Source organism: Clarias gariepinus, chromosome 26, assembly GCF_024256425.1.
Source record: "Clarias gariepinus isolate MV-2021 ecotype Netherlands chromosome 26, CGAR_prim_01v2, whole genome shotgun sequence".
Taxonomy (NCBI): Eukaryota; Metazoa; Chordata; class Actinopteri; order Siluriformes; family Clariidae; genus Clarias; species Clarias gariepinus.
In genome coordinates, this window is record NC_071125.1 from 1624699 (window position 1) to 1649632 (window position 24934).

The following is a 24934-nucleotide window of genomic DNA, read 5'->3' on the forward strand; positions in this document are numbered from 1 at the left end:
TTGTATATACAGAATGTTTTAATGCAGCTGATTAACCGCTAAAGTAGATTAAAATAAATGAAAAGAAAAATGAACATACAAACCTGTAGCACAGACATTACAACTTTTTACACCATCGACACAGCTACTGTTCCTGTGTGTGTATCCGTGTTTGTATCTGTGTGAAGCGGTGTGTGTATCACTGTGTATTAGTCAGTGTGTACCGGTGTGTGTATTAGTCAGTGTGTATCAATAGCCGCAGTCCCAGAGCCTGTGGTGAGCAGCGCGTCTCAGTGTGTATACCAGTGTGTGTACCAGTGTGTGTATCAGTGTGTGTATCAGTGTGTGTGTCAGTGTGTAGCCGCAGTCTCGGGGCCTGGGGTGAGCAGTGCATACAGGGGATTTGGTATAAAGGTGCTGTATAAGAATAAGGAAAGTCAGTTTCATGCGATTGTAGTGCACTCATAACATGTTTCTCTATAATACAACGATTATTCACAACTGCGAGACGAGGCAGGAGTCGACTTTCTGACGCACACGACTCTGCACCACACTGCGTACTTATAGGAGAAGAAAAGACACAAAGGTTACATAAAGGGGTGATTATGTTCCTGCCCTCAACTTTAAAAACAAATTTGAACATTCTCGCGCTAGCTTAAACAAAAGGCTTAATTTCCTGATTTTTGAGGATGCGAAGGAGTTACTGTGGAGTTAGGAAATGTTCTGGTCCTTCCCAGAAGTCCTAATGGACGCTCAGTTTGACCGGACACAGAATCTCGGATCTTCCTCTATCTTTTCCTCCGCAAATTTGTCTCTTTGTCCCGAACCTCCAGCCGTCCCGTCTCAGGTCTCCGTTACTCCAGGATGTCCAGGTAGACCGGAGGGTTCTTGACCAGGGCCACGAGCCGGTTGTAGACTTCTTTGATGACGAGACGTTGTTGTGGTTCCCTCTGCCAGCAACCCTGCATGAGTTGGTGGACCTCTTTAGGACACGTCCGCGGCCGCTCCAGCTCCCGTCCTTGCGTGATGCACTCGATGGCCTGCACACGAGTCAAATCAAGTGTTAGGGTTTCAGCAAAAATGACTAATACACAAATTATATATGAAATAATGGAATATATTATGTATTAGCAATGTCCTGATTACCATCTCTGGCTGGAGTTGTTTTTCTACAAGGTTGTTCAAATCAAACCGGGACTTTGATGCAAAATAATAGCGAATAAAAACCCCCTTTATTACTTTATATGATCCCCTGCTTCATTAATGTACCTATCCCAGTGTTTCACTAGTGCTGGGTACAGTACGTTGTTCATATGTTTTAAGAGTTTCATCAGCGTACTATGCTTAAAGTCTTCTGGAAATGTCAATCGGTTTTATGTCTTCATTCACCAAAATTTCATCCCAGTCTGACTCGAACGCTTCTTGTAGTTTCAGTAAAAACTTTCTGCGATTGGCTAATATTTGTCAAAATTTCACATTTTTTGGAAGCTCATCCATTTAAAATCACAATTCAGTGTTCTTACTGCAACCTAGTGTTTTATTCTTACATCTAGTTCCCATAATCCTAGTCTAATCCAAAAGCTTTCTTACAACATCCTGTCTAGAAACCTGCAGCCACAGACAATTCCTGACATTATTCCTTGTGGTAATGTTTGTACTTAAACTCCTCTGTGTGTTAATGTTTTGGCACCCTTGGCTGTGTTTAGGATTGTGTCCAGGCATTAAGCCAGGATGATGGCCTTAATTTTTTTTTTTTTCATTTGATTAATTTATGAACTTTAGAGTAACTCCTTCTACTTTTGGGACAGGATTACAGATTATGTTGGTAATTTTGTATCTTTGAGAGTAAAAACTCTTAAAAGTGCCAAGATTCCAATGTTCTCACAGGGGGCTCGAGGTAAAAAAAAAAAAAGTTTTCTAAAGTTTCCACAGAGCCGACTCTGAACACTCAAATGAAAGCAGTAATAAAATGTTCTGTTCCAAAATAAATGTGAAAATAAAATGATTCTGAATGGAATAAGATTACAACAAGCAAAAATAAGATTTTAAAACATATTTTAATACATTCTCCATTTTTAAGCTTAAAATAGTTTTAATATAATGCATTGGACAATTTTAAGCATTTATTTTTACAATATTATTAAGTAATATTTTTGAAACTAGCCAAACTTATTTATAGTTTCTTAAAATAAGTTTAGAACAAAACAAACATAAGATCACAATTTCTAGGCAAATGTGTGATATTCTATTAGGCTTATAGATATTATTTGGCTTCATTTAAATAAAAAAAACATTCCAATACTAGCAAATTCAGCTGCCGGTAAAACTTGACATTTTAGTAACATTTAAATAGAAATAAGCTTAATAATCGTATATTTGTTTTTGTTGTAATCTCACGATATTATAGATAGGCTCAAGATTGAAGAATAAATTGTTAAGATACTAATATACTAATACTTTTTGCAGTATAGAAATAAAAGTAATCTGCTGATGGAATAAGAAAGTAAGTTTAAAGCTCGTTTAAATTTTCGACTATTTTTAATACAATAGTTTAAATACTGACATTTTTGGCTAATTGTAACCTTTTAATATAAAATTCTACAAAATACAGACTATATTTAAGATATTTTTATTTGCTAAGATGTATTTTTTTGCAGTTTATACATAAAATGAATTATATAAGTACAAAATTATATAAGTAAGTATATAAGATAAAAATGAGAGCTTAGCAAGTATAAATGTTTTAAACATAGTCAACTTTAAAAAGTATTTCCTATTCAAAGATTACACTTAAACAAATATTAGATTATTGATTCTATATTTTTTTTTTTACTAATTTGAATTTCTGTTTCACTGCAAAAAAGTGATATTTTAGTGAAAGTATTATAAATCATAGTCAAAACTGTCTACAAAATTACAAAACAACATAAAATTATAAAGCCCTTTTCTAGACCTGTCCGCTTGTTTGACAGGTCTTTCTTGAAAGAAGCAAAAGAACAAGAAAAAAATTTATACTTGTTTAGGTATCTCGCTTTTTGCAGCATTTTCATTTTATCAGGTGATAATTTAGATTCTTTCTGAAAAACCCAGTAAATACTTAAAGTTAGCATATAAAATATATCTGGCAACGTGACTAGACAACTTCAAGCTTAAAATCTTATATTTGACTTATTGTAACTGAATAACAGGAACAATTAGATACATTTTCACAATGTCATTTGTAAGAAAAGTGCAAAAAAATAATAATATCTGCAACTAAGGTTTCAGCTTTAACTTCGAGTTGAGACAAGCACAGGTCTGTGTGTCACTTCAATTAAGCGAGAGTTCCTCAGGCATCTTTCCTGCATCGATCACTGTCATGGTGCGTGAGAATAAGCTTTGTCACAGGTTAACCCTTCCCGAGCGGGTGACTTCAGAGCGAGCGTCCGTCCCCACCCACCCTGTAGGCCTTCTCTCGGACTAATTGAATGGTATGATAGTCCTGCATCAGCAGTCCACTATATCAAGCCGAAATGGCCTATCAATCACTCGGATGAATAAACAAAGATTCGCATTGACCCTTCTGAAATTCTCGAGCGGAAAGTCACGGGCATTCCATCCACGACACTTCCAATTACAATCCCTATAATTATCCCTGTCCATTATGAGTCGGCGAGGATTAGGTTAACGAGGTTAGACGACGTCGGCGCAGGGTGAAGATCGGACCTAATCGGATAAAAATCGAGCAAACTGGAAAAGCGATCTACCCTGAGCCTGAAAGAAGAGAGGCTTCTCTCCCGTAATGGCGCAGTCGTGGTCACACGTATAGAGTCCACTTCTCAGTCTTTCATCTGAGAGGTCTGGACTGGTCATGATACCGATAAATCCTGTTAGGGGCGCTTAGGAGCGCAGACTGACCACGTCCAAGAGGTCAAAAAAAAGACCACAAAGTCCTGTGCAAAAGCATTCCAGACTAATATGCATCATTTCCATCTCTCAATTCTCTCAAGCGCAGTGTGTTTACACACCTGTACATTCCCATCATAGAAATCTTGCTTAATAATAGACCTAGTGTGTGTTATTTAACTGTTATTTTCATGACTATGTTTTATTTTCGTTTATTTTTTTTTTCTCTAACTGGCAGTTACGGGGCAAGAAAAGCTAACGAGGTGTGATTACAGTCAGATTTTGGATCCGTTTGACAAGAATTCAAGCTGTTTTTGTTCCAACAGCTGGTGATTAGTGTTAGAAACTGTAATGATGCACAGATAAAATATTGGCACCTTTCATAAAAATAGGCAAATATGTAAGTTTATAACCAGGGGCCAGGGGTAGCTCAGTGGTTAAGGCATTGGCTTACGGTTCGGAAGATCCCAGGTTCAAACCCCACAACCACCAAGTTGCCACTGTTGGGCCCTTGAGCAAGGCCCTTAACCCTCAACTGCTCAGATGTGTAATGAGATGTAAGTCGCTCTGGATAAAAGCATCTGCCAAATGCGTAAATGTATAACAGTTTAAGCTTAAGTATTTTTTTTATTGTCTGGGGAGGAAAATATTGGCATTATGCAGTCGAGATGTGGGAAATCATTTCAGTTATGAGTTTGACCAGAATCGTCTGGTTTGATTGGGCGTGACCAGTGATCAGCTGATCACCTTCAGATTTAAATGAGTCTTTACAGAGAGTAGAAACTTCCCGAGGGGTACAACAGAAACACATTTTTATGGCGCTCCATTATCAAAAATCGCATGCATTAAAAGCCACAGATTTTTCCAACCTCAAGCGAATTAGTCACAAATCCACCTATTACACACCAGTCTCAAAAATCATCTGCACAAATAAGTCTAAAAATCACATTAGAAGCCCTTCGTCCCCACATTACAAGGTGCATGCGCCCACATGCTCACAGGCAATCAACCCGTGCACTTAAGTTGGGATTTGAGACTTTGTTGGTATTTAAGGGGGAAAACGTCCCTGTAATATCAAATCGATATATTTATAAAATCGCAATACTTAGAGAACCATCAATTTTAATCGAATCAGAACCTAGATATCGTGATAATATCGTACCAGGAGATGCCTGGTGATTCCTGTCTCCGCTATACAGGTCATTTTAAGTGACATCTCCAATCAAAATGATTGAATAGATTATAATAAATCAATATTAAAATATATTGAGAAAAATCTCAACTCTAACTGGACTAACGAAGCTGTTTTGCACCAATTTGCAATTTCTCAAATACTTTATGTAATATTGTTACAAATCTTAAAGTTGTTTGAAACAGACTTATACTCTAAAACTAAAAAATATTGCAAAACCGTTTTCTCTTACCGTTTCCTGTTACTGTTTTTTTCCCTGAAAGGATAAAATGCTTCTAACAGGAAATTACAAAGAAACCTGATTTTAAAATTCTAACATAACAAAACCATATTCATGAAATGAAAACAGCAGCAGATAGTGGACCCAGAGTTTTACACCCTTCTAAACATGTGCAGTACCTCGCTGTTGGACAGCTGATACCATGGTTGTTTTCCGTAGGTAAAGATCTCCCACAGCACCACCCCGAAACTCCAGATGTCACTCTCTGTGGTGAACTTTCTGTACATGATGCTTTCAGGAGGCATCCAACGAATAGGCAGCATGGTTCTTCCACCAACCTGAGAGAAATCATGGATAACATATAAACACCACATGTAAGGAACCTTCAAAGAACTCTAAAGTAGGGACAAGACTTTCATTCAGTCAACAAACAGGAGAGATGAATGAGAACTTGAAATCAAACCAACCCTGTAGTAATCAGTGCTGTAGATGTCTCTGGACATGCCAAAGTCACCAATCTTTACCACAAGACCTTCACCAACCAGGCAGTTTCTGGTCGCCAGGTCTCTGTGCACAAAGTGGAGTGAGGCCAGGTACACCATGCCAGAAGCGATCTGGGCTGCTATCTGGAGCATCTGCAGCAGAGTCAGCTGACCCATCGGGGGCATCTTTACCTCATCCAGGATCCGAGCATCTGGACCATGAGCCCTGCATGAGGAAGATAAAGATCAGCGAGTCAAGAAAAGTGCAGATTAGATGCATTAGAGGTTGTTGAAAGGATAAATTCATGATATCTAATGTTCATAACTCCAAAAGTTGCACTTGATGCAATCAGACATTTTTAAAACAACATGAAATGTTTGATCAGTGGTTAAGTGTATGAGATAAAGCCGTGAGTTTAAAACCCAGTACTTCCAAATTGCTTAAGCAGAACCGTTAACATTCCCCCTGTTATTTACTTGATGCATACCATTGTACACACATTTATTGTACACACACTCATACTTAATGTCCATTTGATGAACTAATAAAACCTCCATTTGAATTTACGTCTCACAAGCTCTGTTCTTTTGAGTATAAACTATGGAGTGGAGTCTATCCCAGAGGACTCAGGGTCCGAGGCAGAGTACACCCTGGTCGAGGTGCCAATCCATCGCAGACTTTTGAAAACTTTCCACCAAAAACTTCTAAAGTATTTTCTCTTTGAGAAGACCGGCAGGCAAGGCACTCCTTTTGGTAGGCTTGATTACTCCATGCTAACTTATTATTTTTTTTCTTAATTGAGATTCAATGCAAGGTTGTTGAGTCAGCTGTAGATACCATGCCACGTTGTGCTATTCTGCTCCTGCTGTTTAGGTTGGTATTGCACCATTTATACACCAATAACTTCTAAAGATTTGCTCAAGGAAATTGCCAAAGTACCACAGGATAGCTTGGACGGCAGTTTTGTGCAAGCTTCGGTGGCTTTAGGTACGAGCATCAGTTAAATGAGTAGCTATAATGAGCTCCTGCGGGAATTAACATGGCTTCAAGCTATAAAAAAAAATGCATGGAAAGTTACCTTCATTTAAAAGTGAGTTTTCTTGGATTAGGATTTTGAATCATAGGGATTTAAACAGCATGCAAAGCATAATGGCAAAGTAAGTCTACATCTCACAACCATGCCCAACTTCTGACAGACGTTTCATCTGATAAACTTCATCATAATGAAGGACCTCCTACCAAACCCCATTCTAGCTTTCCCAAACTCATTAGTGTTACAGAGTTGCTGAGCAGACTGAGCAAAGCTCCTCCCTTCTGCACCATCTCCATTCACTATTATCGTTTATCCCTGCTGTCTCTTGCTGGCCTTTCCTTGGTCCCCCAATGCCATTACTATTCGTTTATAAGGCAGGTGGCAGGAGAGCAGCAGCTGGTGCATAGGCTGGAGACTCCATCCATGGACTGTCTACTCGAAATGAGATTTCCACCTCCTCAACAGCATGTGTCCCCCCACTCCCAATCTGGCCTCTGGACCACCTGGCAGGCTAGATCTTTACGCACTGGACATGTCACTGAGACTCCTCTGTGCTGGACATATGGTCTCTTCCTTTCCCACCAGCATCCAACAGGCTCACACTTTTCATCATGTTTGAGAGATGAATGCAGCTTGGATGGAGTGGACAGTTGCTTCTCTATGCGTCGTCATGATGCTTGGTGCGTCGTGCTTGGTGATGATCTGGTTAGGGAGCTGGGAACTCTGTGAATCTGGATGAGTTCAACTTTTTTAGGAAACTTTTCGAGTGATTGATGAAATTTGGACAGATGAACCATCTTGTACATGCAGATAAAGTTAAAGATTAAGTCTAAGATTAATGGTAACTTTTTTTGTAAGCTTGGATTTGCAATTTGACAAAATTGCACCATTACCGCAGTTCCTTTGTGATTGTGACAAGTACGAATATAGTTTAATAGACCGTCCTAAAAAATCCTTTTGATGGAGGCTTTGTCTCCTTTAACTAAGCACTTACCATATTTCAGATCTATTAGAATAGTCACTAATGGTTTTATATTCTATACAGTTGGCAGCTATTCAGGATTTTTTTTTTTTTTTACGCAGAAGGTCTGTGAAATTGGCCAAAGAATATTGTGTGCTGTCTGTCATGGGAAAAGTAATAGGACCAGCTTTAATTCTTAAGCCATATGACCCTAAAAAGACCAATGCATTAGTAGAAACCGCATCATTCCATGAGGATTATGGGGATGTACTCCAGCTACAGTACGTTTAGATCCTTAGATCTTTTGAAGGTGAAGAAGCAGGTTCTGACGTTGACAGGTCTTTCTGTAGCCACTTAATATCGCGCTTTGATACAAAACCTATACTGACCTGAGGAAGCGGTTGAGGTCGCCATGTCGCATGTACTCAAAGACCATGGCTAGAGGTTCTCCATCGGTGCACACGCCATAGAAGCGGACGATGTGTTCATGCTGGAGCACGGTCAGGAGCTCAGCCTCGCGCTGGAAGTCCTGTCGAGTCGACTCGTTCGCGTCCTTCAGCGTCTAGATGAGAAAAACAGTCAAATATGTATATATTTTACTTTCAACTGTATATATACATTAAGAGTAAAAGTTTGCACACCCTTCCTAAATGAATGAGCTGAAAAACTTTAAAAGAATTGTTTTAATTGTACAAAAGTAAATATTCAAGATATTAATAAACAGTGGAATCTTTATAGTAGTTAGATATTAGTGTGATCAGGTTCACTAGGAACTCAAATGCTCAGAGAAACCTCTGATCTGGAATCTGTTGTGTAATAATCTGATAAAACACCTAATTGACCATGTGAAAAGGGATGCAAACTTTTGAGCACGCTTATAACGAGAAGTGTTATAAAGTCAGGTGTTGTAAGGCTGTTATGTTATTTCATCGTCATAGGATAATTCATGTAAAAGCATGACACACTCTCTTCTTCTACTGTATATACAGTATGAATTCAGAGAAAAGTAAAGGAGGGGGGTTACAAACTTTTGCACATAACTCTACAGCCCCTGCCATGTTTTAAAGTATGTTTGTAAAACAACGAGCATGAGTTTATCTCAAGTTTATGTCAAGCTTTTATTTCACATATGAATCATTACATGTGTGTCATGCAAAAGTTTGTACACCCTTGGGAAGAAATTTGATAAATTTTTGTTTATTTTTTACATTTCTCCATTCTGAGACACTGTACCTTTATGGCCACCAGCATCTTGTCAGTGTCCGGACAGAGGTTAGCACACTCGGCTAAATAAACCTTCCCGAAAGCTCCTTCTCCTAACTCCCACTTCAGCATGATGTCCTGCCTCTTAATGTGCTGCACACCTGCAACGATTTGTTCATCATTTATTACACGATTCTTAGAAACAGCAGAAAAGTGGAAAAAATGTTCTAAAGAAACAACCAACATACACATGTCCTTGTCTTTGATGATGCCGCAGAAGTACTGTGGGTTCTCTACAAAGCTGGAGAGCCCGGAGTCCAGCATGCCTTCATCCGAGGAAGGAAGACTCGCACCAAAGTTCATAAAGCGAAGCGAGACTGCCAAGTCATCCTCCTTCCCGAGAACAGGCGACCCTGATACCGCAAACAAGCGAACAGCAAAACAAATGCACTATATTAGCAATTTTTTATTTTTTTTAACATATTTAGCAATTCTTGTTTTCTTGAGACTTCCACACATAGGAAATATTAGCAAGAGGTTGTATTTTTAATTTAACTAATAAATTGCTAATATTTTATATTATCCAGTATATTGAACATGTACCACAGTTAACATGATTATGCAATATCATAAATTTGTTATAATAAAAAATCAAAAATTTTTACTTTATACCTTTTTACATCAACTTATCAATCTCTCATAATAAGAGAAATATTTGGGAAAGAATAAATTTCAGTGTTCACGTCAGATTCACGCATGTGCAAGTTTCAGCCGGAGAAAATAGAAAATACTGATTATACAGATTTGATTAGAAACAAATGGCAGAGAATAGTTCGGTGGAAAAGACACAAAGTGAAGTTTCATCTGAAAAAAAAAACTATTTTAAAATACACATTTGTGGAATTTTGTATATTGTTCACATTTGGTTATGTACTAACACTCACTATTGGGGCGATTAAATATTAAATTAGACTTCATTAAAACATTTTTTAAAAAGTTAAAACTGTAAAAAAGTATGTTTGTACATAAAAACTGCCCTAAATAATTGTTTTTGATTGTTTCCAACACTTAATTATGTTTTGCAGTGATTAAATGATTTATGCTCAATCCAAAAAATGTCTTGTAAAGAACTTGATGTGTGTAAAATGCCTTATACATGCATTATAATATGTTATAAATACATGTACGTAGGTGTAGATATACTGTACAAACAGCCTTAATAAAAAACGTCGCCTTAATTCTTTATGGGAAAATTCTGTATCTTCATGTTTTAAAATGAATCGTTTTAGCTGGAGAAAAATAGATTTTTAAAAAAAGTAGTTTTTCCTTCTCGAGCGTCTAGAGAACCCTGGATCGACACAGCTGGAGGAACATGATGGAGCCTCCAGGCTGGAGATCTGAGATCCGAGGTTCAGCCCAGTTCACTCAGCCACTTTGGTGACTCAAAACCCTCAGCTCCATCACTCTTCTTTAATGGCTTGTGTTCACTGCCTCTCCTACTTTGGCAAACTGTAATTAAGACTTGGCAGCACTTCTCCAGGCTGTTAGACCGGCCGTGAGCAAACTTACAGCTCGAGTGAAAATCGTATATCGTCGCCACCGCCGCCGCCGCCACTGCTGCTGCCAGTGCATTACTTAAAAAGCAACACGGTGTCCAGCCAAAGAGCTCGGGTTACAGAACAGCAAAGGACGAGGTGTTTCAGCCGTGTGCTTTTACTGCGATTCTGTGTTTCTGATTGATTTCTACATGATGTCATCTTGTATCACATTCTGGATTGTTGATTCACGGGTGCATGCACTCGTTCTAATATATTATACTGTTTAAAACATAGACGTGTTTGATCCTTTATATATAAATATGTTGTAGTTTTCTTCAAGGAGGGGTTAATTTAACGTTAATGGAAGGAGTCTCCGGTTTCGGCACTTTGTAACTGGTAAAGCTGCAACTTTTACATCATCTGATGAGTTTACACGTTTTTGTGATTTGAAGTTTATAGCTTTTTTTTACAGTGTTGTAACTATAAATGATTAAAAACACCAAACTGTATTCGTTGGTAATTTGCTGTTGTGGTACAAATCACAAGAAGATGTGCTATTATGGGAAAATCATCAACTTTAAGTTAGTACCGCCCAAGTCTGCATCCTCCAATCACACCGTTGTTGATTATTTTCCTATGACAGCACAACACAGAGATGGTATACTGTACACACCTACGTTTATTCACCACCACTCTCACTCCTCAAAGCACAACAGCTCTAAATGTCACTCCAGACTTACGATGGATGCCAAACTTGGAGTGTTGCCCACACTTATTGATCACCAACACCATGATGAGCAGGAAGGTGCAAGCGAATACAGCGAGACCCACAGCGACAGACACCTGCAGAGACCAAAACACACCGCAGCCATGAGTGCTACCCTGAAGATAAGGAGTTAAACATCTGCCGGGACCTGTTCTTACACGTTCTTACCCCGAGCAGGCGGCTTTCCAGCTTCTCCGTCACGTCCTCATTCGACTTGTTAGTCGGCGCTGTTGAAATACGATGAAGCGTTAATAAGAGCGCGGACACAGGTCTTATGGTCTGCACACTTTATAATCGAACACAAAGGATTCACATTTAATGAAGTAGAATTAGGACGTTGGATTTTAAAGGACTTACTGAGGTCGCTGGTTAGCACTGGCATGTGAAGGGGAGAAAAAGAAAAAAAGACAGAAATGATTATGATTTTTGCGTTTTGTATAATTATGCTATCTGACAGGGTTAAAATGTCACATTCTTTCCGAAGGATAAGGTTGCTTTGATTACTGTAATTTCAGTTCATTAAGAAAAAAAAAATTGCTTTATCCTTTAAGGAAACACTCGCAAATGCAGCACATCAAAAGGCAAAATGTTTTAATAATGCAGCGCTCTGAAACGTAAATATTGCTAGTTTAAAAAAACAAAACAAATAGTTGTAATCAAAACGTTTTAAAAAAATGCTTTGTATAATAAATTGTTTATGTTTTTTATAATGTTAAGAAAAATATTCTAAATAATCTTACTTTTACACATAATAGCTTCCGAATTGGGCAAAACACAACGTTGCCATAACAACAACCATGTTTTTATTACAGTAATGTCAATTCATTTTTTTACTGCTAACTTTAGGAATGTTTTATTCAATTCCTTTTAATAGTCTTGTGACACAGGTGTGGTGGCTAAAAGTGAATGATTAGCTACAGTATATCATCATCATATATTAAGCTATTTGCATGTCATTTTGCATACAATTGGGCTTATTTAATGACATCACAAACTGGGTATGTAGCCAAGGTATAAGGCACAAATTTACCAAATTGTCAATATTTGCTTGGCGTGCTCTAAAGAGAATAGTTTTATATAGGGTTTATATATTTGATTTTATATATTTCTGTACATAATGTATAAACCACCAAAAAAAAAAAACAATCATGAATTTCTTTCAGAAAGTATTGCCTGTCCATAATTCTTGAAACTTGTTGAAACTCATATTCTCACCAGGGATTATGCCTTCGGGGTCGAAGGGGTCAAACGGGTTATCCATGAACTTTCCGCAGGCCGTCGCCTCGTCTCGGCCCAGCGTGTTTTCCACGATGAGCGTGTAGTAGCCGTTGTTGAGGTGAGTGGGTTTGTTGAGGAAGAGGCAGCCGTGTTGGACGGAGCCGTCGTCCGAGTCTGGGATGAGCTGCGTGTAGATGAACATGTTCTGCATCAGCGGGGTGTTGTTGTACAGCCAGCTGATCCTCGGCGCCGGGTTGCCGTCCACGCGGAAGGGGAAACACCAGTGATGCTGCTGCTCCGGCTCCTTCAGGCACAGGATCCTCGCCGGGACTGGACGAGAGGCAGAGACGCAAAGATTTACTTCAGCATTCAGCAACAAAAGCAAGTGATAATTTAACTAATGACTAATGAGTAAGTAATTAACGAACAATACGAGGGCCGTTCAAGTCAGGACTTGGGATGAAATTTTGGCGAATGCAGGCGTTAAGTGATTGACGTTGACAAAAGACTACGAGCAGAGTACGGTAATGAGACTTTTTAATGCGTCCTGGACGAGGTGGCTCGGAGTTCACTGCAGTCGTTCCCGTGAACTTTCAGCGAGTGGAACACCTGATCTTTGGAAATTGGCAGATAATTTGTCACCAATTTGTGACAAATGAGACATATCTATGTGTGAGAACAGAACACACAATCATTCACCAACACCACTCACACATCCTCAGCTGAGAGTTATTGCCGCATCCCCCGTACAGTCCTCACCTCACTCCAAGACATTTTCAGGGAGGCCAGCGTTTTAGATATAAAGCAGACAGTCTGAGAAAACTGAGAAACTTTCTGCCTTGATGGTGTCCAAGCACAAGTGAAACGCTGGGGTTAGTGTGTCAGGGGATTATATAGAGAAATAAAGGGAGTTTTAACGGTGTTTTTGTTATTCTTCACAATCAAAAGTCCTGGTATGACTTGAACGCCTCTCGTGTTTGTAAGAGCTTTTAAATGCATCTTCTGTAATAGTATAAAATAAAAAAATTCAAACACAAAATTAAGCTCACTGTTTACCTACTAATCGATACTAAACATGAATAGTTTCTTTAAAACAGTTCATAGTTTACTAACTAAAAACTTGAAGCATAATTACAACTTTCATTAAGTACTTATGAACACTTCTAAAAAGATTAATTAAGTAAAGTTTTAACTTAATTTTTTAATTTTTAATTATAATAATAAAGTGTACTATATATATATATATATATATATATAGGTCAATAAACCAGTTTGAATTACGTTATATAATGATCAAATTAATAAATTGTTCTTGTTATTTTTAAATAAATGACATAAAACATTTATAAAATGTAAAACTAACATCTTTAAGTTTTATTGTGTATTCTAAGTGTATTTTTTTGCAAGGCACTGGAGTTTGAAACCCTGCATGTTTGTAAAATATGATTTTTAAAAATTAGAATTATTAATTAATGACATTATATGAAGTTGCATTAATGGACTGATGCCTCTCACAGCACCTTTTTTTGGGGGGTTCTGGATTCTAATTGGGAAGAAAGTGCTCGAATACCTTAATAATGAATCCAGATTCTCACTAAAATATTTAAAAATAATTTTAAATTTAAATATTACCTGATTTTATTTTTGGTTTTGTTTTAAAAAAAAAAACACAGTACAGAGAGTTTGTGTTTAAACTCTTTATTATTATTTTTTTTTTTTTTATTGGATTTTTTTCCAGATTTTCTCCCGAATTTAGTCGTGACCAATTCCTCCCAGTCACTAGGGGGCTCCCACATTAAGGCTTCTACTACCATTCAGCCGGGAGGGCCACATGTTTTCTCCGAACCGTGTGAAGCCCCTGATTGGCTGTAGAGCCGTGATTAAGGTGGGAGCACAAAGTAAATCTCATCCCTCCCCTCTGAGAGAGCTCGGCCAATCAGCTCTCTCTAGACCTCCGGCTGTGAGAGGTACAGTAACAGCATTACCCAGCGATCAAACCCGCGATCTCTGGATGATAGAGCGAGCGCTTTACCACTGCACCACTCGGAGTGTGAGAGCCCTAAACTCATTTTTTAAAGAGTACTGTCACTGACGCAGTGATAACCAAATCTCCACTTAATTCCGTAATAAACAAATATAACGAGGCCAACTCAGGAACGTTCGCATCCCGACGCTTTCTCAGAAGCAGTGTCATATTTTCCCCGTCAATCAATAAACTCCATCTTCACTCCAAACCTGTTGACCCCTCATGAATAATAAATCGCAGCCTGTTTTTAGGGAAACTAACCGCAAGACGTACCTGGACGCCGAATGGATGTTAGTTGCCGGAAATGTTCCTTGTAACAGCGAGGAACATGCTGATGCACGCGGCCCGCTTGCTCGTCTACAGCCATTTCTCTGCTCTTAACCTGTGACCCTGCCTTCCAAATGGTGCTTCACCAGCAAAAGTACACATGCATCTCTGCCACACGACTCCTGAGTCCTCAATCCCCCTGGTAAGTAAACGGACCTCGTGAACTAAGGCGAAGGTAGGCAAAAGGAATTGGATAATAGCGTCTCTGGTTAAGATGAGAGAGGTGGAACTGATTCGCACGGTTCTATGGAAAGGAGTTGTATATTTATACAGAACAGTACAAATCGAATCAGACTTGGGTTTTAGGGAATAATTAAGCCGAGGCTGTTAATGAGACGCAGCGCACTGCTGATGGATTAGCAGCTAACGTGCTTAGCGTCTGCCAATCAATCCTCACAATTATGTTTCCGGGCTATAAGTGGAGGGGGGGGGGGGTGTAGGGTGGGGGGGGGGGGTGATTTTGGGTGAAAGAAGTCCATTAGCAGAGAAGAAATAAGATCTGACGACAGTCATCATCCCATTTCCCTGACTGTCATTATCACTCCCATGACGCTCATACATTTGTCTGAAGTCAAGCACTTTTGTTTGTCCTTTTTTTCCAAACAGGAGGGGATAACGATCCCTTTCACTGTAAACATTATTAAGTTGTTATTAACGCTTAACTCTGTTCACTGCGGCGATAAGGACGTGCGTCATTCATCCTGTTTGTGTCTAAATATTCACAAGTCGCGATTAAATCCTCCTTCCGGGTTCACGCGCTTGTCTTCAGCACAGACTCATGATCATCAGTTTCAGTGTTTAATAAAGACAAAAGGATTTCTAGATGTTATTTCGCTTTACTTAAGTAAGAAAACTTTTTTTTTTTAAAAACACAGTCATCCAGAGGACAAAATACAGTCCACATAAAAAACTTGAAAAAGTGTCACCGTGGTGCGCACGGATTTCTAATAAACACATCACCATTAAAAATCACACTCGTTTCCCTCTCTAACATTTGAAATATTATCTTACAACCAGACACTGTCTACCTTACATTTCTTACATGTTGGGGAATATACGTAAACCTGGCAACCCTGTCTTGCGCTTGGGGCAGCGGGAATCCAGCCCAACTGGGCCTCTGTTTATGAGCACATGTTGCAGTTCACATTTTTGACCACTAGGCCATCGCCATTACAATTCTACATAAAGAAAGGGCAATTGCGTAACATCTGTAAGAGCGAACGAATCAGCTGACTTGTTGGTCCGTCGAGATAAACATACTAATATTTAAATATATTTTAGAATATATGGAGATGTGAAGGAAGACTTGACATTCCTTGAAAGACAAAAAATTTTATTGAATACATTAATGGACTTACACTCGATGTTGAGCTGCACCAGCGCCTCCCCCGGGCCGGCGTCGTTCTCCGCCTCACAGGTGAGATTGTGAAGGTTGTCCAAATATGACACGTTTAACAGGTGAAGCACCAGCTCCAAAGTGGAGCCCCAGACCCCACGCTAGGGAACAAAGACACGTGATTTTTCTTCAAGGGAAAGAAATTACACTGAAAAAATGAATTAATGTACCAACATATTCAAAATGAAAATCAAAATATATAAGTTGAACAAAAATCTAAAATAATTCAATCTAATTATATACAGTTACACAATCAGTTTAATGTAGTAGCATTGACATATCGTATCAAAATGTTGTGTGAAGTCAAAATTATTTTTTTTATGGAGAGGCTGGTAACTCTTCATAGCTGCTAAAGCACAACTGAGAACCTTTTATCCACCATTGTCATTTTTTATTCATTACACAATTTCCGAAACGCCGTGTACCTGCAGAACAAAACTGGAATTAACGTGCTCCGTCTTCCATCTAATACTTGGCAGTGGAATGCCGGTGACCTGGCACTCAAACGTCAGATTCCCGCCCTCCTTAATGGTGAGTACCGGAGCGTTGATGGACACCTCGGGGACACCTGAAAGACAGGGGACTGGTGTTGAAGATGTCATGAATCGAGACATAAATCTGAGTTTTCCTCCCGACATTCGCACTCACTGCAGTTCTCCATCACGAAGCTTTCGAGCGGAACGTTGCTGCCGTCGTACAAGCAGCTCTGCTGGCTGTCGATGTCGGCTCGCTTCATCTTCTGCCACTGCTGCAGCCAGTACAGGCCACACGAGCAAATTAGAGGGTTCTCCCTCAGAACCCTGAGGACATGAAGCTTGATTTATGCTTGGGTTGATTAGATACACTTTAAATATGTGGTGCTCGTTATATTTTTTGGAACTGGTCATAAAAAGGATTTCATGTTCACAGCTTGTATTGAAATATACATTTGGAGAAAGGGTTCCTTTGGGGGGGGCTGGGTGGGCACGGTGGCGTAGTGGTTAGCACTGTCGCCTTGCACCTCCAGGGTCCGGGTCACTGAAAAGAACATATGTTCTTTTTTGTGTCTATTTTGCCATAAGCTATTTGCTTAGGTAAAGCAAGACCCTTAGGTTTCCAAACCCAAACTCACTTATCGTCTATAACGCTTTATCATGTATTTAGGGTCGCTTTATCATGTATTGAGGCCTAACCCTAGGCGGAGTACACCCTCAACGGGGGTATGTTTTTGGACTGTGGGAGGAAAACAAAGTACCCGGAGAAAACCCACCTGGCACAACAGGAACATGCAAACTCCATGCACACAGACTCCAGCGGGAAACAAACCCGGACCCTGGAGGTGCAAGGCGACAGAGCTAACCACTAAGCCACAGTGCCAGTAAATAAAAATGGTCTTCTATAGCATCGTATAGAAACTTTCTCCTTTCAACCAGCTTCTAAAGTTTTCCCAAATAACCACTAAAGGAAAGTTTAATATTGCACTCACAGGTTCAGCAGAGGAAGCGAGTGGAAGACCTTCCAGCCGATGTGCATGAGCGAGTTCGCGGCCAGGTTCCTGTGCGAGACACCAGAGAAAACATTTGTGTCATTATAGCATTAAACATTATCTAAAAAACTGTGATTGCGTTACGTTCTCAAGCTCTGTCTCAGATCACGGATTGACTTGACAAATTTATTGCAATCTGTAGTTTTAGCTCCGCCCCTCAAATAGTTCAATCAAGTGGTGTTACGGTTATTATGACTCATCAGATGTAATAATAATAATTCAGGGTATGGCATCAGTTTTGGCCCAGTTCTAATTAAATATAGAGGTGAGTAATTGATTTTAGTCGTTTCTCAGTAGTGTAGTCATGCTTCCTGAATAATCACCGGGACTTGGCTGAAACCAAGAAGATGATAAAAACATCCAAACACGGATCATGTTACCTTTGTGTGTTTACTACTTCATCACTTCTGATATTGTAATGATATGAAACCATAGTTACAGTCTTCCCAGTTCTAGCCAGTAACGTTTCTAGCTAGCTTTAACATTCTCAGTAATACAAATGAACTAAAGTCTGGAATACGAAGGTTGTTTGGATTCACTGTAGCTTTGTCGTTTTTATTTCCGGAATGGCACAATGGAACAGCTTTTACCCTCATGTCCAGAGATTGTGAGTTTATAAGAGATGCTAAAAAGGTGTAAACTGGTTGAGATTTCTGGAGGGGTATACTTCTTTATTCTCAATCGCTATCCATATTGGGGAATCTGAAGATCATATACAGCATTTGGGAGACACCCTTATCCAGAAAGAGTTAGATTTTATTTTCAATATACATCAGGGTCAATGGCTTTGCTCAATAGTGGTGGGGTTTGAACCTGAGATCTTCCGAACTGTAGTCCTACAGTATGTCTTAACCACAGAGCTAACCATGCCCCTCTTCATGCATGTGTAAGTGGGTGGATAGCACTTTTCTCCAAGTGTGGCACAGCACGAGCAGATATGGTTAGTTAGGACATGGTTAGTTTTGTGACTCCTAAAGGAAGCTGGATAGTAAGTAGAAAGTGGCTATGGCCAAATTAGGAAACTAGGTTTATATCTTGTTATATACAGTAAGTTCAAGAGTCACTCATTAGCAAGACTCCTTTGCCGTCTGCTGCATGTTTATTTTTCTCACTCCCTCTCCATAACTTTCTCAACGTGCTTCATAAAAGTTTTGAACATTTTCCAACCATAACCATTAAAGGCAACAACTTCCAGTGTGCTGGTGATTGACAACAAATCAAGTGTGAAAGCAGCCTTATATTTGTGCCCGGTGCAAATTATACTGTACCTTTTTCATTTTCATTTGCTTCATGGCCTGTCGGCTCTGAGGATGCCAGAGGCTTGTCAAAAGAAAACAAACGCTAAAGTGACAGCAAGTGATGGCTCTCGGGATGCAGGACACTTATGGGATACAGATTCTCTGTGGCAGGACTAATGGGGGCCAGCAGGGGTTCAAATATTTGTTTTCCCTCTCCTCAAAAGTTCATGTCAGATGGGTGAGCCATCAGGGCCTATCTATTACCAGCTCGATTCCTCTGCATTGCCATGGAGGGGGCATGAGGGGGGCGGTGGTGGTGGGGATAGCAGCTGCCACCTAGTACTGGAAGACAGCAATGCTTGCCGATGGTTTGAGACGTGATTATTAACACGTTGAAGATTCCGGGAGATCAGACGAATAAAACAACACACATAGTGTAATCCGGTTCCGTTAGTCAACTGTACAGTATATCGTACAGTATTTTACGGCTCTTTAGCCTTGAGCAGTCCGCGTTTCTCTTTCCCTCTGCCTCGCCTCTGATCTTAGAGACACATCTGCTCCCACTACACATCGCTCTGTGAAATATTGATTGAGTCATAATGGACCCTTAGTGGAGTGTATTTATTATGCATCAGCTGTCAATAAGACGCCAAAGTGAGCGAGTAAAAGGTGACTGCTGGATGTCGGATCGGGTTTCGTCCCCCTCCTCTTCATCTCCACCCTCGCCACCAGCTCCCCAAATCCCACACCAGCGCCTCCTCCTTGACCGCTATCGCCCCGATCAACAACACTAAGCATGTCGCACAGGCAGCGAGGGAAAGACTACAAGATGGAGGTGATAAGGGTCACCCATGACACCGAGCTGCCTTTCGTAACATGTGGGTCGACAACACGACCTGGACCCCCCTGAACTGTAAATTAGGATTCTTTAGCGACTTTACTGTGTTGTCTTATTAACAATCTTTGAGTAGATTCTGATTGATCAAAACACGTTGAGATATGATATGATAAAGTGTAAATAGATTTCAAAACCGGTATAATCTTTAATAGGTCAATTTTCTTTCCTATAAAGAGATGGTGGTCTGTGGAAGGAGTCTCCAGTGTCAGTACTTTGTATCGGTCAGGTACGGGGAAAGACGTTCCACATCATTTAATTTAAAAATAAACAGATAAAAAGGATGAATATAAAATGTTAGAGTTTGGTATAAAAGGAAGGAAGGCAACCGACTGTCCTTGATTATTTTATCAACCAACTCATCCCGCAGTTCTTTCTAGTGTTAGTGCTGTTTTACTTTAGTTTGACCAGATAATGTTGAAAATCAGAGTTAATCCCAGGTTTTAAAGGTTAGAGCAGCAAATTCTTGGTCTGCACAACTTAGTTTAAAGGGCACACATTATTCACTTGTTGTCATGTTTAGAAATCCAGATGGGTATCTGGTGCGCATGTTAACAAACAAACAAAAAAACCACAGGAGAAAAAAATCAGTGCTATTCGTGCTTTTTCTGGGTTTTTTTTAGATGTTTCACCTAATGTGACCTCATATAAGAAGAGCCCCTCCCCCCAGCCCCTCCCCTCAGCTCTGCTGTTCTCTGAAGCGGCGTGGCTCTCCCGGTGCTCGTTTATGTAAACACTGAAGTGTGAGTTTGGGGTCTAAAAAAAAGACACACACACTTTGATGCTCAGAGAACTTGTTAAAGATAAAGTAAAATATGGGACCTTTAATCCTTGTTGGTGTGACTTTTATTAAGCATTCCCCTAGTCCCTCTCGTTCTGTCATTATTCTTCATTTGGCTTTTCGAGTCCGATCTCCTACACCGTGCTCCGTGCTGTTGGTAAAGCACTGAGCAGTTCTGATAAGGCTTTTGTGGTTTTGTCACCTGATCCGAAGGCGGCTGACGACAATCAGCAGTTCTGTCAAAAAGCAGCGACTAGCGGTGACTGACACTTACAAACAAGGACACAACAGGAGACTGCGGAGAAAAGAGGGGGAAAAAAACAAGAAAAGAAAACTAAAACACACTTACAGGTATTGCAGCTTGATGTTGTATTGGAAGGCTCGATTGGAGATCGAGAGCAAGCTGCAGTTTGTAACTGTGCTGGAAGGGAAACCACACACACACACACACACACACACACACATATACACAAAATGAAGGGTGGTCCGAAGAGCCAGTCAACTGATCATATCTTTAGCCAAAGACATAAATCATGTCTGATTATGTTCTAATCTCATAAGTCAGGCTAATTGTTTTATGACCCAATAAACCAAACAACCAGGAAACATTCGTAGCCACATTTTAAGATCTTGTCTGTCACTGTTTCCATATTAAAACCTTAAATATATACATATATTTTATCATCTATTAAATATTATATATTCACGATGAACACTTTCTCTTCTTAAATACTTACAGGTTCTTCAGCTCTCTGTAATTGATGAAGTCCTCGTCTGTGATGTGCTCCAGGTTCTTTTGGTTCTCGATGTAGCTGTGTGTTTTGACATGGGATGAAAAGACAATATGAAAAGCTAATTATTTAATTAATTAATATTTTTATTTGTGATTCTGGATTCTGATTGGAGGTCTTTTCTAAAGTAACAGCTCATTCACATTTGAAATGCGTTTGAAAACATGTTATGAAAATGGCAATAGTTTGGTACATAAGGAAGTACAGTATGTATGGAAGGAGTCTCCAGTGTCAAACAGTCAGAGGTAAACTTTTGATTGTGTCTTTCTTCCATGACTGTTCTACAATGTTAAACACAACTGTAAACAGATAAACACTGAACCACAACTTTAGCTTACATGTTATGGTTTCTCAGTAACATGACAATGTGGATTTTTTTTGGTCTTGTTAACTTTAAGCGAGAGAGTGTATAGAGACTTGCATCGAGCTCCCTGACCTGCACTCGATCTACAACAAGCGGTGCTTGACCAAGGCCAGGAAGATCGTGAAGGACCTCAGCCACCCCAATAACGGACTGTTTACTCGGTTGCGGTCTGGGAAGCGATTCCGCTCCTTGAAGGCCAACACAGAGAGACTGAGGAGGAGCTTCTTCCCGCAGGCGATAAGGTCTCTCAACCACAACCACACCACTATGCAGAACTACACAATATTTTCATAATTGGTCAAATCCATCAATCTTCTTACATCCATGAACACTATGGACAATTACACGCTCACCTTCCTTCATATATACACTACATGTCGTACGTTACATCCTGGACCATTGCACAAAGACACTTTAATAACTTTGCACACCTACCTTCACAACTACACTACATTTTACAGTTTTACGTTTACATCCTGGACCAGTGCACAAAGTCACTTTAATAACCTCTGCACTAAGACACTTTGTTCCATGCATATTTGCACACACCGTAAAGTATATTTCAATTTGCACAGTATATTTCTATTTTGTACATCCTATTTCTATTTTTATTTTTAGTTCTATTTTTTCATAGCACATTTCTATTTTTATTTTTTAGTTCTATTTTTCCTAGTTTAATTTAATTTTGTAATTTAATTTCTATCGTATTTCTTTTATTCATATTTATTTCTTATTTGTAAAATTTAACTCTCTTCTAGGGTCAATGGCAGTCGTATAATACATTTCAATACATTTCGTACTGTGTATGTTTGTGTATGTGACAAATAAAATTTGAATTTGAATTTGAGACTGGTGAAAGGATGAGTGTTTATAGCTGCTGTAACATAAGAGAGTACTGGAACTAACCTTAAATAGACAAGAAGTACAGCATGAAGCTCTTTAATCAACAAAACTACTTGGTAAATCGCTGTGTGATGTACAATAACCTGATTTAGTTACTTTAGGGTGTTTATAGGACTGTAACTTTGTCACAGCACAACATTTTTACAAATATTAATATATTGATAATAATGATAGTATTCTTTTTAAATGAACCTGTTTTAGTCCACGTATTAGATCAGCTTTTTTTGTTTGCTTTTCCTGTTATATAAAGATTAGAGGATTGTGTGTCGGTCAATACGTTTTAGAGTACACTCTAAACCAGACTAGAGTGTGTACAACCACAAAACTAATTAAAAAGAAAAGTAAATCTAGTCCAGAGCAGGGCAAATGGCAGGAAAACAGTCAGGGTATTGAGTGATGCCCCGGTGCACGCTCGGGTTACCTATTGTATTCTCGATTAACGGAATCTTCGTCTTTGATGTGGTACTTCTAGACGCTGTAGAAACTGCAACTTGTTTTTTTTGTTTATAAAAATGTTTAGCAAAGATACACGTTTATAAATGAAGAATAAATCCAGGACAAAAACATTAATAAAAGTCAAAATCAACATTCAAACCTGACTATATTAGATAATCTGGTGGCTGTACAATCACTATAATTACTGCTAAACTCATAAACACCGCCATAAAAACAATTCTAAACGCCCTTACTTCTTTCTTTCTTTCTTTCTTTATTTATTTCTCAGTCCACAACTATTACACAAACACAACACAACCCGAAGCAGGAGCACTTATTTATTTGTGTCTGATTGAGCCATAGGGCTCGTAACGTAATTATAGGGGAGGTGGGACGAGGATCTTGAACCACCCTCGCTTATTCGATTGAGCCAAGTGGGTAATATTTCATCTATTGTTCTCGGCATTTGTCGGCAATTCGCAGAATTGAATTTATAACATGATGCATGATGAATTTCGGCTGCTGCTTCGGAGGTAATGGCCCCTTGTTGATGGTAGTGAGGTAATGCTTCTCCTCCCAGCAAAAGTTATGTCCCTGCATCTTACTAATATAGCAAATGGCTTTTGTTTCATGAGTACAAGTGTTCCATATAAACACATCGTCGGGGATTGGAACAGCTTGAAGAAACACTTTATTGTCGAAAAACATGGATGATTAAGTGTACATCCAATTTTTGAAAATAGATACCATAAAATGTTGCAAAGATTAATTTATCCCTTCTTGACAAGCTAGATTATTGCGTTCAGTCTGAAGATCTGAAGGTAAGTTCTCTTAGCGGTGTTTACAGTGATAGTTTGGTATTTGAGATCATCAGGTCCAAGTGTCACTTGGAGAACCCTAACACAAACAGCATGACCTGGACAGGAAGTGCACAGAATTTGCATTCCTTTAAAAGTATTTCAATAAAGCATTTTTTTCCTGATTTGGAGTTCCTATTAAGGAAGCGACATCTCGGAGATGTTTACCCAAACTTCGGTGCAACGACACTACAGACCAGAAGATGCACTACACGTTCAAGTTATGCAAGAAACACTTGTGAATGCCAAGACAGTTCTACAAAAAATGCATTTATCACCAAGTTGCTTTATCATCAAGTTAAGGTTAGAGTTAAGTTTAGTCCCATTTGGTTTTCTAAAGTCTAAACTTTCCTTAGAGCTTCGTGAAATCTCTTTGACTCCATGCAACTGACTGTGAAGGCCCTTGGATTGATGAGCAGATCAGAATCTCTATGATAAGATCAACCTAATTGTACATTGTTCCTTACATTTCCACATGCAAGACTTTCTCAAATGTGAACCATGTGCACCACAAACATAGCAAATCATCAAGAACCCTAGACCTGGCCTCAGAATCATCAAAACCCATCTCTTAAACCTGACTCACATTTCCGTGACGTTCTCGCTCTCCTCCTGTGCGAGCACCGGGATGCTGTTGATGCGGTCCTTTTCCAAGCACTGGAGCATGGCGAAGGAACACCGACAGGCCCTGGGACAGCCGACCCACGCTCCTGCTGCCAGCGCGAGCATCAGGAACAGTGCCAAGGCCACCTGGCACATGGCCCTGTCAGCCATGGTGAGCGCGACCTGCTCTCGGTTCTATCTGTTGACTGAAGATGTGGATAAACTGGATCTCTTGTCCTGCGTGGTGGTTATCAAGCCACTGGAGCAGCAGTGAGGCAAGGGCCCAGGGGAACAGTGGGCTGCTGCCTCCTCTCC

The 24934-nt window shown here is 39.5% G+C and overlaps 1 protein-coding gene across 1 annotated transcript; it reads right to left on the reverse strand.

Annotated features, from left to right (window-relative positions):
• Positions 1–24934, reverse strand: ntrk1 (neurotrophic tyrosine kinase, receptor, type 1). Its single transcript, XM_053487557.1, has 17 exons — positions 24603–24934; positions 21404–21478; positions 21016–21087; positions 17693–17761; positions 16876–17027; positions 16653–16795; positions 16190–16328; positions 12476–12808; positions 11618–11635; positions 11429–11487; positions 11235–11337; positions 9205–9369; positions 8987–9117; positions 8143–8315; positions 5744–5984; positions 5456–5614; positions 1–1019 (listed from the first exon to the last, which is right to left on the reverse strand). The coding sequence occupies exons 1-17, from the start codon at positions 24788–24790 to the stop codon at positions 834–836; spliced, it is 2406 nt and encodes an 801-aa protein (XP_053343532.1). The 5' UTR covers positions 24791–24934; the 3' UTR covers positions 1–833.